Source organism: Bacillus rossius, chromosome 1 (genome assembly GCF_032445375.1).
Source record: "Bacillus rossius redtenbacheri isolate Brsri chromosome 1, Brsri_v3, whole genome shotgun sequence".
In the NCBI taxonomy this organism is placed as follows: Eukaryota; Metazoa; Arthropoda; class Insecta; order Phasmatodea; family Bacillidae; genus Bacillus; species Bacillus rossius.
This window is the reverse complement of record NC_086330.1, coordinates 105,782,788-105,800,199: the sequence shown is the minus strand read 5'-3', so window position 1 is coordinate 105,800,199 and position 17,412 is coordinate 105,782,788. Positions and strand designations below refer to the sequence as shown.

General features: G+C 43.6%; 2 protein-coding genes across 5 annotated transcripts in view; one reads left to right on the top strand and one right to left on the bottom strand.

Moving 5' to 3' along the window:
- LOC134541489 (N-acetylgalactosamine kinase) overlaps positions 1 to 9,445 on the bottom strand; it is a 59,163-nt gene extending 49,718 nt beyond the window's left edge. For all 4 annotated transcript variants that reach the window (XR_010076650.1, XM_063384998.1, XM_063384983.1 and 1 more), the window contains exon 1: positions 9,342 to 9,445. The gene's annotated coding sequence lies outside the window, so the exon portion shown is untranslated. The remainder of the gene's footprint in view (positions 1 to 9,341) is intronic.
- A 1,904-nt stretch (positions 9,446 to 11,349) lies between these two features.
- On the top strand, positions 11,350 to 12,006 carry LOC134533006 (activity-regulated cytoskeleton-associated protein-like). Its single transcript, XM_063370173.1, has one exon. The coding sequence runs from the start codon at positions 11,350 to 11,352 to the stop codon at positions 12,004 to 12,006; it is 657 nt and encodes a 218-aa protein (XP_063226243.1).
- Positions 12,007 to 17,412: the final 5,406 nt, after the last annotated feature.

Sequence of the window (17,412 nt, the reverse complement as noted above, 5' to 3'; positions counted from 1 at the left end):
TATTTGTGGTAAATTTCACTTAAATACTGGCAGTGCTTCCAAATTTAGAATTAAAAGAAATGGGGAATAGAATTTTCTATCAGTTTTAAAAACAGTGCATTTGTAATTTATTAATAAATGAGTTCGAGTAATGTTTTCTGGGTCAATCCATTTCAAATCATCCAGTAGCTGTCCTTTTTGGTGATTTCATTCAGCTTCCTGTAGTCCACACAGAACCTCAGTTGGCCGCCTTTATTCGCCACTAGAAAAACTGGGGAAACCCAAGGTTTCGCTAATGGTTCTATTACACCACCCTCCATCATACCCGCGATCAACGTCTCTACTTGTTCCGGTTTTGCTAGATGCAGCCACCGTGGTGCCTAATGGATTGGCTCCGCATCACCTGTGTTGTTGCGATGGTAGACCAGGCTAGTTCTCCCAAGGTCAGTATCCCCTAAGAAAAATACATCCTTATTGCTTACAAGAAAAGCTGTGACATCTTCTATTTCCCCATCTGTTAGATTATTTTGGCATCACCTTAGTAGATGTTCTAAATTTGGGTTCAGTGGTTGCACATCACGTCTAATAGGTGAGGAAGTCTCACACTGGCCTACCCAAGAGACTAGTTCGCAGTTACCTATTGGGTCTCCCTGTTTAAGAACCTTTGTTCAAGAATCAAGGTTGTCCACCCTGACTGGAACAACCTCGCCGAATCTTGCAATGCTTCAGGCGACCAGGAATATCTTCAATCCTAATGTCATAGCTGGCTCTATCAGGTATATCATGTTGCTCCTAGGGTCTCACATTATCCTAGCTGCTATTATCTGCTCATGGTTTGCTGGAATTGAAACAGATTTGCTAACTACCACTTGCATTAGTGATATCAGCAACAAGAAATGTCTGTGATAATGTCTAAGTTCCAAACCTTACCTCCAAATCCAGCTGTCCATGCACAGGTGAAGTGCCTCCGGTGGCTTTTTTGAGTCTATATGGGATGGGTGTTCTCTTCAGCTTTTCTCTACTTACAATGTCTGTGCGAATGATAGATGCTGATGCTCCTGTGTCAACAGTAAGTAAACACAGTCTGCCACTGATCAATCCATTAAGCAAGAAACTATCATGGCCTCTACGAAATACAAATAAGGAACAACCCTAGGGGCTAACATTTCCTTTAGAGCTGGCATGTGCCCCCTCACACCAGCTATTGCTCGTTTCCCTGTTGATCTTCCTGTTTCTCTTCCTGCTGCAATGTCTTTCTGCATGTCGGACAGTCCCTCTGGACGTGATTTGGTTCATTGCAGACGATGCACCACAGGTGTCCTACTGCTCTTCTGTTTTGGTTACCTGGAGTATCATTCAGCAACTTATGCAATGCCCTGAGAATATCTACTTCATTAGTGATGTTTCTGGCATTTGCTGAATTGTAGGGCTCCAGTCCAGCTCTCCTTGTCCTGATGTTATTGTTTTTGAGACACTGCGGCTGCCTCGATTTCCAGGGCAATGACCAAGGCCTCACAGCCCTTCTTTTGTTGGGCCAAATGAAGAGTTTGCTGAACCTCAGCAATTCTGACCCCGTCTATAAAAGCACTAGTGGCTAGCGGCTGGCGGAATTCTGTTGATGCTTCTAGGTAGGTGAGGTGCACGAGTCGCTCAATGTCGGCTTTGAATTCTTGGAGTGTTTCTGAAGATCTCTGTTGATTTGTCTTTAGTGCTGTTTTATACACCTTAAACCTCGCCCATGTGTCGGTCGCCATACCTCAGCTCAAGGGCTTCTACTAGTACTCCATAGTCTGTAACTGGTATGGTCTGCAGCAGCTCTAGTGGAGATCCTCGCAGGGCCAAGACGAGTGCTGTAGCCTTTTCTTCCTTGCCCCAACCATTCACTTCAGCAGCTGCCTCGAACTAGAGGTGGGTTGCAGAGTATCAACCTGCTACTTTGTAACTGATACACGCCTGTATCAAGTACTGCAAATGAGTACACTATTCAAGTATCAAGTACTTTAGTATCAGTTTAGAATTCGCCTGGAACACCACCACGGCCAATGTGCACAGAACCCGATCGCAGATGACGGTCACTTGGGCGGAGCTTGTGAAAGGAGAAGGGAGCGGCACGACGAATAAGGAATAAAGAAGGGAAAGAATGTAGGGGAGGAAGCGCAGGGGAAGGCGTTGAAGGAGAGGCAGAGAGCGAAATTGTTATGAGTCGTTTTGTTTATTGTCCCACATCAAAGTACGCTCAGTGCGCAGTGCGTGCTTCTTGCGAAGAATGAAGAATCTAGTTAGTACGCTAATAGCGATACAAGACCAAGGACACTGGTTCTAGATCCATCATCCTTAGGTGATAGATATGTGGATCTACGATCTAGGGAGCAAAGCTAAAACACCATCTCGTTCAATAATAAAACTAATGAAATTTTAATACTAAAAACTACATTAATAAAATATATAATATTTATATTTGTGCACCTAACAGCTATGAAAATGCAAATAATTCTCAGTTGACCCTAATAACAGATGTATTCAACATATGGACTTTCTTTTTTCGAAGTCCAACAATCTGTTGCTAGTGTGACAGAACTAATTTCAGTGGTTGTTAATATTTCTTAAATGATATTGTACACAGTTTCATAAGCAGCTGGTAACAATGTGTTTGTTATAGTTTTCCTACTTGGCAATGTATACGACGGATTTAGTGCATAAACAAATCCTCAAAACCCTTCGTCCTCAACAACTGAGAATGGTTGAAAATCTACAGTAAATAAATTTAACAGTTGGTCATCTATTTTCTTCTTAGCAGAAACAGAAAGTTTTCTTACAACAAAATCACTTACTTTACAGTCATGCACATTGGTTCTTTCCAACACAGCTTGTTTGGGAACCGACGAACTGCTTGTAGAAGGAATTCCTATATCTGGCCGAATCTATTTTTGGCTAAAGTACGGTGTCGTATTTGCGATGTCTGGATCATCGCGCCTACTTCTGGACAGTGATAGTGATGTTAAACTATCTTGATTCTGATCAGGTTGGATGTTTACGTTTCAAACGTTTCTTCAGATTAGTCGATGATGATATATAACTCAGTTTATGTTTACACAAATTACACTTGGCAAACTCATTATTTTCCGTGAAAAAATTCCACACAAATGTAGTCTTTTTCCTGCACTTATCCATTCCTTATTTCACTATAAAGATACTAACTAAAAAGCATGACAGTCCGCAACAATGTACGTGGTAATACACGGCCAGGACGAACTGCAGTGAATGTTGAACTGATTGATACTGGCTGTATTAGGCGGGCATGAGCGTAACAGAGGTAGAGAATTACCAGGCGTGATAAATAATGTATCAGATTCTCCTTACAGTCACACGGTCTGCAAACGCGGAGATTTTTTTTTTTTACTGTTGGAGAGAAGTAAGAACAGGGAGGGGAGGTTGGAAGAGAGTGAGAAATTCTCCTTAACGTCAGAAAGGGGGGAATGAAGTATGACGAGGAGAAGGGGGAGGGGGGCTGCAGATTACAAACGTGGAAAGAGAACACAGATACCTTTTTACAATGGTGATGACGGCACGGAGGATGTGTAACCTGTAACGAGAATGCTGATACCTTGTTGCTTCCTGGGACCACTACTGCTCTAGCTGATACAGAAGTATCAGCTACTTGTAACTAGTACATTACTGTATCAGTAACAGGTTGGAACAGAGACCGAAAATTGCTGTAACAACCCACCTCTACCTCGAACTGTCACCTGTAGGCAGCCCACAGCGATTGGCCATCAAAGGTGGGTGCTTGAATTTTGGGTGACCAGTTGCACCTTTCACCTTTACATCTCCGGAAGAACTACCCTGTTTACTAGCAGATGTAGCTTCACTGATCATACGATGGCACTCTTCAGATACCGCTGCTACTCGCTGTTCGGTGGCCTGCTTGAGTTGAGCTACCTGTTGTGCCATCAGTTCTTCGAGTTCTGCTAGATGTTTCTCCAACAACTGCACTTTCCCTTCCAACTGATTACTGGTTTCATCCATTTTCTTCTTTATTTCTTCTTGAACAGCCACAAGGCATTTACGCATATCTTCCTGACCCCTCAACATCTCCTCTTGGTTCTTCGTCATGTCTTTGATCTCGGTCTTCATGGCATTCTTCATTTCTTCTTGGCAGTTCTTCATTTTGCACTTCATTTCATTCTTCATCTGTTCTTGAAAATTCTTCGTCGTCTTGATAATTCTTCATTTGACTCTACATCTCTTCTAGGGTATTATCAATTTTATTCATCTCTTCTTTGCAATTCTTCATTTGGCTCTTTATATCTTCTTGGCTATTATAATTTTTACCCTCCATCTCTTTTTGGCACTTCTCTATTTTATTATTCCTTTCGACCAAGAAAGCCATTATGTTTTTGAGTTTGTTGGCAGCCATCTTTCTTGTTCACATACACTACCAGTCTGTCACTATCACTACTGTCCTACCATCTACAGTGTAATTTTACCAGGGATAGCCCAATTAAGTTTTATTACAATTTTTTGATTACTAATATTTACATTAATAATAAATAATTGTACATAAAAATGTTTGAACACAAATCACTGGCACTAAAAAAAGTTTATTCTTAAGTTACTCAATGTCTGTCAAATTCCACAGTTCAAACTCCTCACTGGAGCAAGGCTCAACAGTGGTTCGCTCCTTACCTCGCGCCCGTCCACACATACAGTCTCGCGCTGTCGCACTCTTACGATCCCGTCGCTCCACGTCGTGCCACTCTCAAGGTCTCTCACCCTCTTCGACAATGTTGCACTTCCCTTCACTTGGAATCCGCTCTCAGAACTGCCGCGGGACTTGCTCGAAACTCCCATGGAGGCAGGCATTACAGCTTAAGTACTCAGGGGCGCCCTTCTCAAACTGACGAGAACGACTGTGACGAGTCGCGTCATCCCGGGCCGACCCAACACCCGAACAGACCAGAAAAGCAGTGTCAATTCACGCTACTCCGCACAGCGGCCTGCGGAATTCCCAAGGCCACTCAGCAATAGATAACAGCACCGAGGCAGGAAGATGTGTGGGCAGCAGAGGAGGAGGGGGTAGCAACGACCCTTGTACTCCGGTCAGGCACGCTTGGCTTGCCTTACGTCAGTGTACGGCACATGACACAACGCGTGACTCAAATGGCCGTGCAGGCCCACCAGCCAGCTCCGAACCTGGCGCGTCATGGTCCTGCATTCGTAACAACAATATTATAATTCTTGTATTTCAGCTTTGCTTGAACCAAGTTCCTTATAATAAAAAATTAAATTCCTTGAAAGTGTTATTCTTTAATCCAAAAGTCCTATCCGTAACATACCACTTTTTTTTTATCTAGCAATTAAATAGTGAACATCATTGTAAGTTTTTGTGAAAAATTCTGAAATATAATAAATTTATCCAGAATAAATCACCTCTCAATAATACATTAATTACAAAAAATTTCCTTCAAACTGTGGGTTACTTTTACTAATTCTCAATTGTATCCTGTCTGGAACGAAATATTAATTAGTGCTTAACACAATCAAAATAAACAAACGATCATAGTTTTCAAATAGAATGATTTACCAAGTCTTAAGAAAATGTATCTTCAATAAAACATATATCTGATTAATTAATAGTTAATTAATTGAGTTTTTAAATAGGAAAAAAAAATTAATGTCCCATCCATAACAATGGAATGGCTGAACTCTAATCAGAGGAAATGATCTCTACGTCAAAATGAGAAACCTTGTATTCCAAAAGGATAAATAACACCAAAACAGTGTGTCTTTGGCGGAATTAGCCAACAGACTAATGATTGCTTATTAACACTTGTTCTAAACAGTTTTCAAAACACTCTTTGGGTCATTCCATATCAAATCAACACAGGGTATAAACCTGACCACCTCATTAGTTATTGAAATTTGGTATGAAGGTTGTCATAGAGATGAAGAAAAATACCAATTATTTTTTTAAATATCTCAAATGGTTTCAAAATTACGGCTATGTAAAGTTTCCCAAAATCTGCCAAAAAAAGTAATAAACATATTTTGAGATAACCATAACTTTTCTCCTAATTGAGCTATAGAAGTTTTCAATGTACTCTTTCTTTTGATGTACAACATAACATACTTTGTTATAAAAAGTGTTTTTGAGAAATCACATTCCAAATTTTGATTTTGATTTTCTCGAAAAGTGAATTTTCGAAAAGTTTAATAAAATTCCTATAAATAGTTTAAATTTTTGGTAAGGGCCAATTCATACCAAGTGGTTCAGCAATGGTTGCTCTACCATTTTAAAAAAAAATTTGATAATTTGTGCCTTGTTAACATTAGTTATGTATTGACAGTTTAAAACTGGCACAATTAAATTTTATACATTTACAAGGGTTTACCTACATTGCCATATCTTACCTTTCGTAGGTCAGAGAATGATGAAACAAAATCTGAGGTGTTAAGCACTTTATATTACTACAATTATTATCATAAACCATCTTTCTAAAATCACTCAATCTTACCAACTTTGAAGGTTGAACTTTTGCCTCACAATTGCAAATATTTTCATTTTTATAATTTTTTTTCAGAATGAAGGCATGTGTTGGGCTTTAAATATTTTTGGAAGTACTTATGTAATAGTAGAGTAAACACAAATTATTTGGAGTGTGAGACTTAGGGATCGTCCATTAATCACGTGAGGCTCGTAGTACTGCATAATGATGTTATATTTTTGGTTTAGATGCATAATGGTGTTATATTTTTGGTTTAGATGCCTTTGGTATGTGCTGTACGCTGAGAACCACATATTTATAATTTTTTTTGATGTAGCAGACCATGCGCACAACAGAATAGCCTAACAGATCTATTGTTGCAACCTTGATTTATAACGGGGAAAAAATGAAACAAATGTTTCTCGGATCAAAGTTGTGTTATCATTTTGGTTTAGACGATTTTGATAGAGCTGTACGGCATGTACCACACATTTTGTAATTTCTTGGTGAAGCACACAATACACACAACAGAAATACATATCAGCTCTATCAGTACAGCATTTAGTTAATGCTTTAAAAAATGTTTGAATTTTGTAGTACTGCATAATAGTGTTTTTTTTTATTCAGATGCCTTTGGTAAGTGCTGCACGCTGCAAACCACACATTTATAACTTTTTTTATGTAGCAGACCATGCGCACAACAGAAGAGCCTAACAAATCTATAGTTGCAACCTTGATTTATAACGGGAAAAAAATAAAACAAATGTTTCCCGGCTCAAAGTTGTGTTATCATTTTGGTTTAGACGATTATAAGAGAGCTGTACGGCATGTACCACGCATTTTGTAATTTCTTGGTGAAGCGCACAATACGCACAACAGAAAGACATATCAGCTCTATTGGTAGAGTGTTTAGTTAATGCTTTAAAAAATATTTGAATTTTGTAGTACTGCATAATAGTGTTGTTTTTTTGATTCAGATGCCTTTGGAAAGTGCTGTTCGCTGCAAACAACATATTTATAATTTTTTTGATGTAGCAGAGCTTTACGGCAGGTACCTACCACACATTTTGTATGGGTAGTGCTGTACTCTGTTAAATTTTAATAGAGCTAACATCAGCACAGTGTTGCACTTTTATGTGTCGTGCTGTATTATAATTTCATGTAATGTGTGTAGTGCTGTACCTTTTTCATGTGTTGCATTTAGTATGGTTAGTGCTGTACTCCATTATATCTCTATAATTTTTTTGACCTTTACTGTACAGGAATGTTTATGTTTTACATTCATGTTTTTCCTTTCAAGTTGCATTTTTTTGGGTAGTGCTGTACTCTGCTAAATCTCGAACATAGCTAACTTCAGCGTAGTATTGCACTTGATATGTGTAGTGCTGTACTAGAATTATATTTCATGTGTGTAGTGCTGTGCTTTTTTCCTGTGTTGCATTTTGAATGGTTAGTGCTGTACTCCATTGTATCTATAATAGTTTACTTGTACTGTACAGGGATGTTTATACTGTGCATTCATGTTTTTCCTTTCATGTTGCATTTTGTTTGGGTAATGCTGTACTTCATTACAACTAGAATATAGCTAACTTAATCGCAGTGTTGCACTTCATATTTTCTGTAATGTACTTGCATTTCCTTTCGTGTTGCATTTCGTATGTGTAGTGTTATACAGTTTGTTGCATTTTGTATGGGTAGTCAAGCACATGTTGCACATTTTATGTGTAGTTCTGTTCAAATAAGTGTTGCATTTTGTATGTGTAGTGCTGTACACCAGAACGTGTTATATTTTGTATCTTCAGTGCTGTAACGCTTGGCTCCGCCCACATCTCCGGTTGGGGGAAATGAGGGGAAGGAAAATAAAGCTGGAATAAATCCACGGGATGTGCACTCATTAGAGAGATGCTTGAACAACGTTTTATTTGTGTGCACGGCCGTAAGAGCGCTAGTGTGCTCACTGCTGAATGTTTGTTTACGATTCGTTGCCAAGGCTCATTTGTAATGGCGGCAATTTTTCTTTCGTATTTTTGTTTAGGACTTTAGGTTATTTGCATGCTACTTGCTTATTGCTTCGTAGGTGGAAACTGGAAAATATCTGGCATTTATTTATTCAATTATTTAGTGGTCATATTTTCATTGAGGTAAGATTGTTAAATTGAGTATGAAATTACGTATTAAGTAAAATACAATGCCACCACGTGTACGAAAATGCTGTGTGCCTGGTTGCGATGATAAATTTGCTGTTAGACACCGCTTCCCAGTTTAAGAAGAAACGGTATACAATGAATGGATACAGAGAATAAACGTCGAGAAGCTGAAAACTCTCCACCCTCTTAATGCTGTAGATGTGATTGCAAACATCAATAGCAATGCTAGCTTGTGACATAGGTGGTTTTAGCATAAATAGCTACTTAGGTCATTCTTCCACCAATGTTTATACGGTTAGTACTGTGCACGGCCACAACAGCGCTGCAAATAGCGTTCTAGCTGTTATTCAGAGAGTGGCCTTTCTATCCCAACCTCTCTTTTCTATGAATAAATCCAACTTCAGCCTAGTCTATAAATAGAGTGGTGTTGCTAGTTTTCAAACAAAAAAAAACGCTATACGGGAGCTAAGGCATAATTATTGACAGTACTTCTTATCAAATACTAAGCAGCTGTAAAAAATGTAACTAAAATAAAGTTTATTATATTATAATTTAACATCTTACAAGCTTATAAAGAAACTAAAAAGATTTGGTTTAGTAGTAATAACTATAAAGAAACTTTTCGGCAAAACACCAATATACATGAATTGGTTGGTACATTCATAATAAATATTCATAATATATAATTATTATTATTATTAATAAGACCCGTTTTGTTTTAGTTTCATACCATTCCAAACACCTCAAACAAATTTACCAACAGACATCAACTGCCGTAAGCACAGCGTCAAATAAATTAACAAATAGCTCGAAAACGTGGCAAAAACAAGACACTATTTGTATACAAGGCATTGAGCAATAACGAGATAGATAACATGTCTTAAAATTATGTAGAAACTTGAAAATAATTAAAATTTATTTTTTCTGAAAAAACCAGAAATTATATAAAAAAAAGGCAATTTAACACAATCAAAATGTCAGGATTACTAATAACAAATGAAATAGAAGGTTACACGAAATTTAAGCTTGTAAAAGGATTTTTTATTTGTACTAAACATTAAATAATTAAAATTTTAAATAATTTTGTTACACTTCGGAAAAAAAAAACTGTTCTCAACAACAGCAACACTGTATACTAGACAATTATTAATGTAAAAAAACTTCAAGTGGGGTATAACACTTTTAGTATCATCAGGTATACATTAACTTAACTTAACTATTAATAATGAATAAAGAAGACGATGCCTTGAGTGCATTAAAGTCCCTAAGGCTTGTAATACTACTGTATTATCAGATTAATTGAATTGGTTTGTTTATTATTTTGAAGGCTTCCATGAGCTTCATAGGAAAGTGTCAGTAGGTGAAGTACTTTCACGAGAACCTTCAACCGCGTGTAACACAATAATTAAAAATTAATAAAATAATATGAGCTGAGTAAACAGTGTTCAAAAGTGTAATCCAATTAATAATAGCCAAGGATAGATGCAAAGGTTAAATAGGCAAGTATTTAAATTAACACATTTCGATTCAATCGTGGTGTCATACCCACCATTTTGGCCTCGGCTGGTATAATAGCACAAGCCCCAGGTGCGCCACCCCTCCTACACACTCTATGGGCAGGACATTTAGTTCGCCACCCGCCCCTAGATGGCAGACAAAGGGGAATGTAAAGTAAGGTGACTTTGTCTACCTGCCCCGTCTAACTCAGGGCAAATATGTAAATATATGGTGTTGTGACAAGAAACTGTTAATGATACAAGTGAATGTAAAGAGTTTTGTAAGTCGAATATGTATGCACAGGAAGGGTACAGATGTGCTCTCCCTACTGAATATGTACATATTTTGTATATTTACCCTGGCTGAGCTAAGCCAGGCAGAAAGCTCTTGCCAGTATTTCTGGGTCAATAAAAGTGACTGAATACTTGAGCAATAATGTTTTAGGCAGCGACCTCTCTGGAGGACTGTTCCTCCCCCCTTCCTTCCTCTGGTAGACAGCGACCTCTCTGCAGGACTGCTCCTCCTCCTTCCTTCCTACTCTAATAGGCAGCGACCTCTCTGCAGGACCGCTCCTCCTCCTTCCCTCCTCATCTAGTAGGCAGTGACCTCTCTGGGGGACCGCTCCTACCACTCCCTGCCCTTGGGCAGCGACCTCTGCTCGGGGACCGCTCCCGCTCCTCCCTGTGCCCCTCTCAGAAGCCCGGGACAAGTCAATTTGGCGCCCAACGTGGGGCCAGTCAGCTTGGATAACCTGAGGACCACGCCCTGCCTCTACGAGAGCCATCAGCACAGCTGGAGCAAACATCCACTTCCAGGAGTGCAGACAACACTTGGTGGCGCCCAACAGAAGTACCGCGATGGAGGTTACACTGTGCGCCGCCCCAGATTGCAGTGCCCAGGATGGACCCCAAACCCCCTGCGTGTGTTGCAGGACATTATTCCACTTGCAGTGTCTGGGACACAATAAGCGAGACCTCGATCCCCAAGACTTCATCCACATATGCCAAACCTGCCGAGAACAATTGCGGGACCAGAAGCCAACGTCAGTTGTACCACGCCGATGCTTCGCCCAAGGCTGCCCACGGACTGCCCTAGTACTTACCACCTGCAAGAGCTGCTATCGGGAGTACCATTTATCCTGCTTAGGCTGGGAGGACACCCCACTGAACCTCACAGAACTCTCTTTCAAGTGCGGGATATGTAGGAACATCCCAGAAATTCCCAGTGGCGCCGAAACGAAGATGACACCGAGGCCTTTCCGGGGACAAGACCATGAGGATCCTGTCAAACAGCTCCAGCACTGGGAGCAGGCCCTACAGACCCAGGGGATTCCCCAGGGCGAATGGATTGACCATGTCGGAGGACTACTAATGGGAGAAGCTATTGGATGGTGGAAGAGTCATGAAGGACTTTACGACACCTGGGAAGATTTCGCCTCAAGTTTCGCCAACCAGTTCGGCAGCCTGCCACGAATCGCGGAACTTACTGCCCAGTTGTTCAGCCGCAAGCAGAAGGACAGCGAGGAGATAGAGAGTTTCCTCGCCCGCAAGAAGAAACTATATGAACGCCTCTACCCTGATAGAAATGTGAAGGAATTCCTTCCTACGGCACTGGAATTGGTCAGACCCAACCTACGGCCATTCCTCAGACATCCACCTCCCAAGGATTGGGCAGAGCTACATCTCCGAGCAACCGCAGTACAACGGGACTATCAAGAGATCCGGAGCACTCCCACGGGAAAAGTGAACACCTTCCCCACTCGGGAAGAGAAACCTGTCAGCCGCCAGGAGGTACCAAAATGCTGGTACTGCCCTGAGAGGCACTTCAACGCAGAATGCCCGGTCCGACGCCAACAGCGGGACACCCAGGACAAGAAGCCCTTGCAGGGAAACGCATAAGGGGAAGGAAACCTACCTCCGGAACCTTCCCCAAGGGAATGGAGGAATACAAGAACCCGCTGGCCATATCAAGAGAACCAGAGGGAGCTGGGCAAGTGACGAGCATCCAGCAGAACCACCCTCGGGTCCTACCCCGCCTTTCCGTACAGCTGGGCCCTCACCAAATCTATGCATTACTGGATTCTGCAGCCACTACCAGTTACGTAAAAGCTGAGTTGGTTCAGAAGACTGGAGCCGCCATGACCACACAAGTACAGTATGCCCAACTGGCACAACGAAACACCCGTATTATGCTCCAAGGCAGGACCTCCTTGAGATGCCACATTGGAGACAGGGAAGTGCCAGTTTCCTGCTGGGTAGCCGAGGACCTCCATGAAGACATGATACTGGGGCAAGACTGGCTTATTGAACAAAAGGCTGTTATGGATTTCGAAGCAGAGCGGATATGTTTTGGAAGAGCTCCACGCCAAACCCTCTACTGGGTAGCCCGGCGAGTAACTGAGACATCCCTACCGGAACTATCATTGGCAGACCTACAACAAGCCTTCCCTGAGTCTCTTCAACAACAATTGGTTGATATGCTCCAGCCCTATAGAGTTGTATTCATGCCCAATGGAAACCTGCCACGAACTTCAAGTGCATGTCACCAAATCACGCTAAAAGACAACCGTCCCATCTACTGTAGGCCGGGGTATCCTCCACACCTCAAGCGGAAGTTGATTGCAGAACAGGTGGCTGAAATGCAGGAGGCGGATATCATAGAGCCCAGCCGGTCTCCATACAACTCGAAAATTGTCATAGTGACAAAAAAGGACAAGACACCACGCTTCTGCATTAACTTCCAGCCGCTGAATGAGGCGACAGTCAGTGCAGCGCCCCCGGCAGTAAATATCCACGAAACGCTTAAAGCCATTGGGACAGCACGGGTATTTTCCACCCTGGATCTTAAATCAGGGTACTGGCAGATCCCCATGCACCCAGACTCCAAGCATTTGACTGCCTTCACCACTCCGACAGGGGAGCGTTATCAGTTCAAAGTCATGCCCTTCGGCCTGAAGAACGCCCCTAGTACGTTCCAGCAAATGATGTCACAGGATGTATTACCGGACCTCATTGGGCAATGCTGCTTTGCCTACCTCGATGACATTATTATTTTTTCCAACTCTTGGGAGGAGCACCTAACCCATCTAGCACAAGTACTGGAACGGTGTCAGTTACACCATCTAACTTGTCATCTAAAAAAATGTCACTTTGGAAAGAGCCAACTGGAGTACCTGGGACACATCGTATCAGCAGATGGAAACGAAGCTAATCCAGAGAAAATACAGGCCATCATGGAAGCTGAAGCGCCCAGATCGGTACGTCAAGTCCGGAAGCTAATGGGTCTCTGCAATTGGATCCGGGAATTTGTACCACATTTCTCTAGTATCTGCCAACCCATTACCGATCTGCTGAGCCCCCAAGTGCGCTTTCACTGGGGGGCCGAACAAGCACAAGCCCTGGCAGACCTCCGCAAGACATTCTCCCAGATCAAGAGGCTAGGCCGACCCGACCCAACCCAGCCATTCACGCTACAAACAGATGCCAGCCAAAAGGGACTAGGAGCGGTACTATACCAGGAACCGACTCCGGGAAACCGAAGGATCATTTCCTATGCCAGCACCAAGCTATCACGGGCAGAACAAAAATACCACAGCAATGAGCTGGAGTGCTTGGCCATCATGTGGGCCATCAAGCGATTTCGGCCATACCTGGAAGACCAACATTTCACGTTGCGCACCGACAACAGGGCACTTACGTGGCTGGGATCCATGAAGGACAGTAAGGCGAAACTCGCCCACTGGGCATTGATGTTACAGGAGTTCGATTTCACCATTGAGCATTGCGCCGGGAAAGACAATGAGTTCGCAGACGCCTTGTCACGAGCACCCACAGGACCACCACGGGAAGATGACTTCCAAGACTACGACAGGATGGTCGCAGACCCGAACCCACTCCCTCCAACAGCAACGGAAGGGATGAGCCTACAACAAACGGGGATCCTAGGAGAAAGTCTCTGCCAAGCCATAACACAGGGTCAACAAGCAGACCCAGGCATTTGTATGATGGTGCAGCGCTTGCAGCGCATACATAATACCCCACCTTCTGAGCAATCGCCCGCTGATCAACAGTTTGCTCGCACCCACCGCCTCCACCCCACTGGCCTAGTGAGATGGCCTGACAAGGGGGTCAACCCGCAACTATTAGTTCCCCGAGCCTTAAGGGAAAGGGTAGTAAGGGAATACCATGATGCGGATCTCGCCGGCCACCCCGGCATGGCGGAAACCCGGAAGGCAATCCAAAAGGGATACACCTGGGACGGGATAAAGAGGGATGTGGAAGAGTATGTAGGGCAATCCTATCGGTGCAACACGGCCAAAGCACACCGACCTGCGGGGCCCGACCACCTTCATCCTCGCCGCCCAGAGAAACTCTGGGAAACAGTAGCAGCCGACCTCATGGGGCCATACCCCACGAGTGCCCGGGGAAATCGGTTCCTATTAGTGGTGACCGACCTTTTCTCCCGATGGGTGGAGGCATTTCCCTTAAGAAACTCTAAAGCACCAAGGTTAATACAAACCTTGGAGAATGAAGTCTTCTCACGCTGGGGATATCCCAAACAGATCCTTACAGACAATGGGAAGCAATTCACCGGAGAACAATGGGACAAAGCCTGCAAGCGATGGCGAGTGAACCGATGGACCACCGCACTGTAACACCCCAGGGGGAACCCCACCGAGCGAAGGAATCAAGAAATTAAAAAGGGAATACGGATTCGGCTTGGGGAAGACCACCGCCAATGGGACTCGCATATCCCATCGATATTATTCTCCCTTCGGAACAGATACAATGAAGCGCTCGGCTGCAGCCCCAGCCAGTTGCTGCTGGGAAACGAACTTCCCCGACCGGGAGAATGGGAGTTACCCACTACCCAACCCCAAAAAGCCGAAGTCCGACAACAAGCCGCCAGAGAACATCAGTCTCAATACCACCAAAGGGTTCACCCTGCGTCTCCTGAAGGAGTGCAAGAATCAACACTCCAAGTAGGGGACTGGGCCTACTGGCGGACACACCCAATGTCCTCACAGGGGGATAACTTCTGCGCCAGCCTCTCCCCTAGGTGGCAGGGACCCTACCCAATAGTGGGGAGACGCGGGCAAGTGCTCGCCCTAGAAATGAATCCTCAGAAGACCATCAAGGTCCACCAAAAGGACCTACGAAAATCCCCACTAAGGGATCCCACCGGAAAACCTAACTCAGGCCCAGATAACCTCCGCAAATCCCCATCATTAGGGACGATGTCATCAGGACCACAGGACACTCGGCAAGAGGAAAACACCACTCCAAGAAGACACTCCAGTCCATGCCAGAGGCTACGACCACGGGATCGCCTCACCAAACCGGCACGGTACCGGTTGTCATAAAGCGAAGTGTAGTGGCCAGTGTAGAGGAGCCAGCCCTGGGACTGAAGCCCAGCGTGCTGACTCCTGGCATGTGCAACGATCCCAGTCAAGACCACAGAGGGAGGGGGGCGAATTGTCATACCCACCATTTTGGCCTCGGCTGGTATAATAGCACAAGCCCCAGGTGCGCCACCCCTCCTACACACTCTATGGACAGGACATTTAGTTCGCCACCCGCCCCTAGATGGCAGACAAAGGGGAATGTAAAGTAAGGTGACTTTGTCTACCTGCCCCGTCTAACTCAGGGCAAATATGTAAATATATGGTGTTGTGACAAGAAACTGTTAATGATACAAGTGAATGTAAAGAGTTTTGTAAGTCGAATATGTATGCACAGGAAGGGTACAGATGTGCCCTCCCTACTGAATATGTACATATTTTGTATATTTACCCTGGCTGAGCTAAGCCAGGCAGAAAGCTCTTCCCAGTATTTCTGGGCCAATAAAAGTGACTGAATACTTGAGCAGTATTGTTTTAGGCAGCGACCTCTCTGGAGGACCGCTCCTCCCCCCTTCCTTCCTCTGGTAGGCAGCGACCTCTCTGCAGGACCGCTCCTCCTCCTTCCTTCCTTCTCTGGTAGGCAGCGACCTCTCTGCAGGACCGCTCCTCCTCCTTCCCTCCTCCTCTGGTAGGCAGTGACCTCTCTGGGGGACCGCTCCTACCACTCCCTGCTCTTGGGCAGCGACCCCTGCTCGGGGACCGCTCCCGCTCCTCCCTGTGCCCCTCTCAGAAGCCCGGGACAAGTCAGTGGGCAAAAGCCTCATGTAAATCCTCATACAATTACACCAACCTTTTACATAGAAATTAATACTGATTAATTAGCAAAGGGATACAAAGACAATTATATAAAATAAGTAATCATCCCATAGAACAAGAGCACTAGTACAATTGTCACGGCGTGTGACCATTAATGTGAAGGCAAAATACGTGAACATATTTTCAATATGACAAATACTATTAGTAATGGATAGTAAAGAATAATCTCTCGTTAAATTAACGTCAACAAGTGCAAAAGATAGACAACCCTCAATCATCGCAGCGACCGAGAATTACGTTAATACAGACAAATGCCTCATTAGACATTACAAGACCCGTAAATGTTAATGCAGGCGACTGCGGCCTAACCTATTCTAGGCAAATTGCAACTTAATTCAAATGCATAAGATATCAAGAGAAAACCCACAATATGTAACAATTTAACACTATGTGATTACATACATTACGCAAAGGCGAAACACAAGCCCTAAACACGAGCAACGACATTACGGGGAGAAACGTCAGACAAAACACGAGTAGCAATGCAAGCTATTAATAAAAAAACGAAAAGGGTAATAATGCCAAAAGTAATTTCAAAGGTGACGGCCGAATAAACAATTTAGAATACTTTAAGAGTTTAGCTGTTACAAGTTACATGAATGTAAGGGTCACCACCTTACAAGCACTTACACGAAGTCTTCCCGCTGTCACACTCACTACATTTAACTATCTGACCTACATACTGAATTCAGTAAATACCAGCACCGACTGGCTATAACAACATATCTACATGATTTTCTAACCAACAAGAAGAGCCTTCAAGGCAATACACGTAGTTTTAAGTAAAACCGAAGGCACCACGCGCATGAGCGGACACCTCAGGAGGGGAAGTCAAGCACAGCACTAGACGCAGGGAGGGGGAAAACGAGGAAGGGAAGGAACGCCAAAGCCCGCCGCGCGGTGCGATGTTCAAACACAGCGCACGGACCACTTCAACTCCCCCACCCTTGACGGAGCACAACCGCGAGCCTCGCCAACCAAGTCTCAAGGACACGAGCTGACACTGCAGGTCCGGTCACAACACTCTGGAAGTACAGAAGCTCAAATGTCAAGTCAACACACTTATGACTATGTGTATACAATGACA

Coding starts and splice junctions, on each gene's coding strand:
- LOC134533006 (XM_063370173.1), top strand. CDS start 11,350: ATGACACCGAGGCCTTTCCGGGGACAAGACCATGAGGATCCTGTCAAA.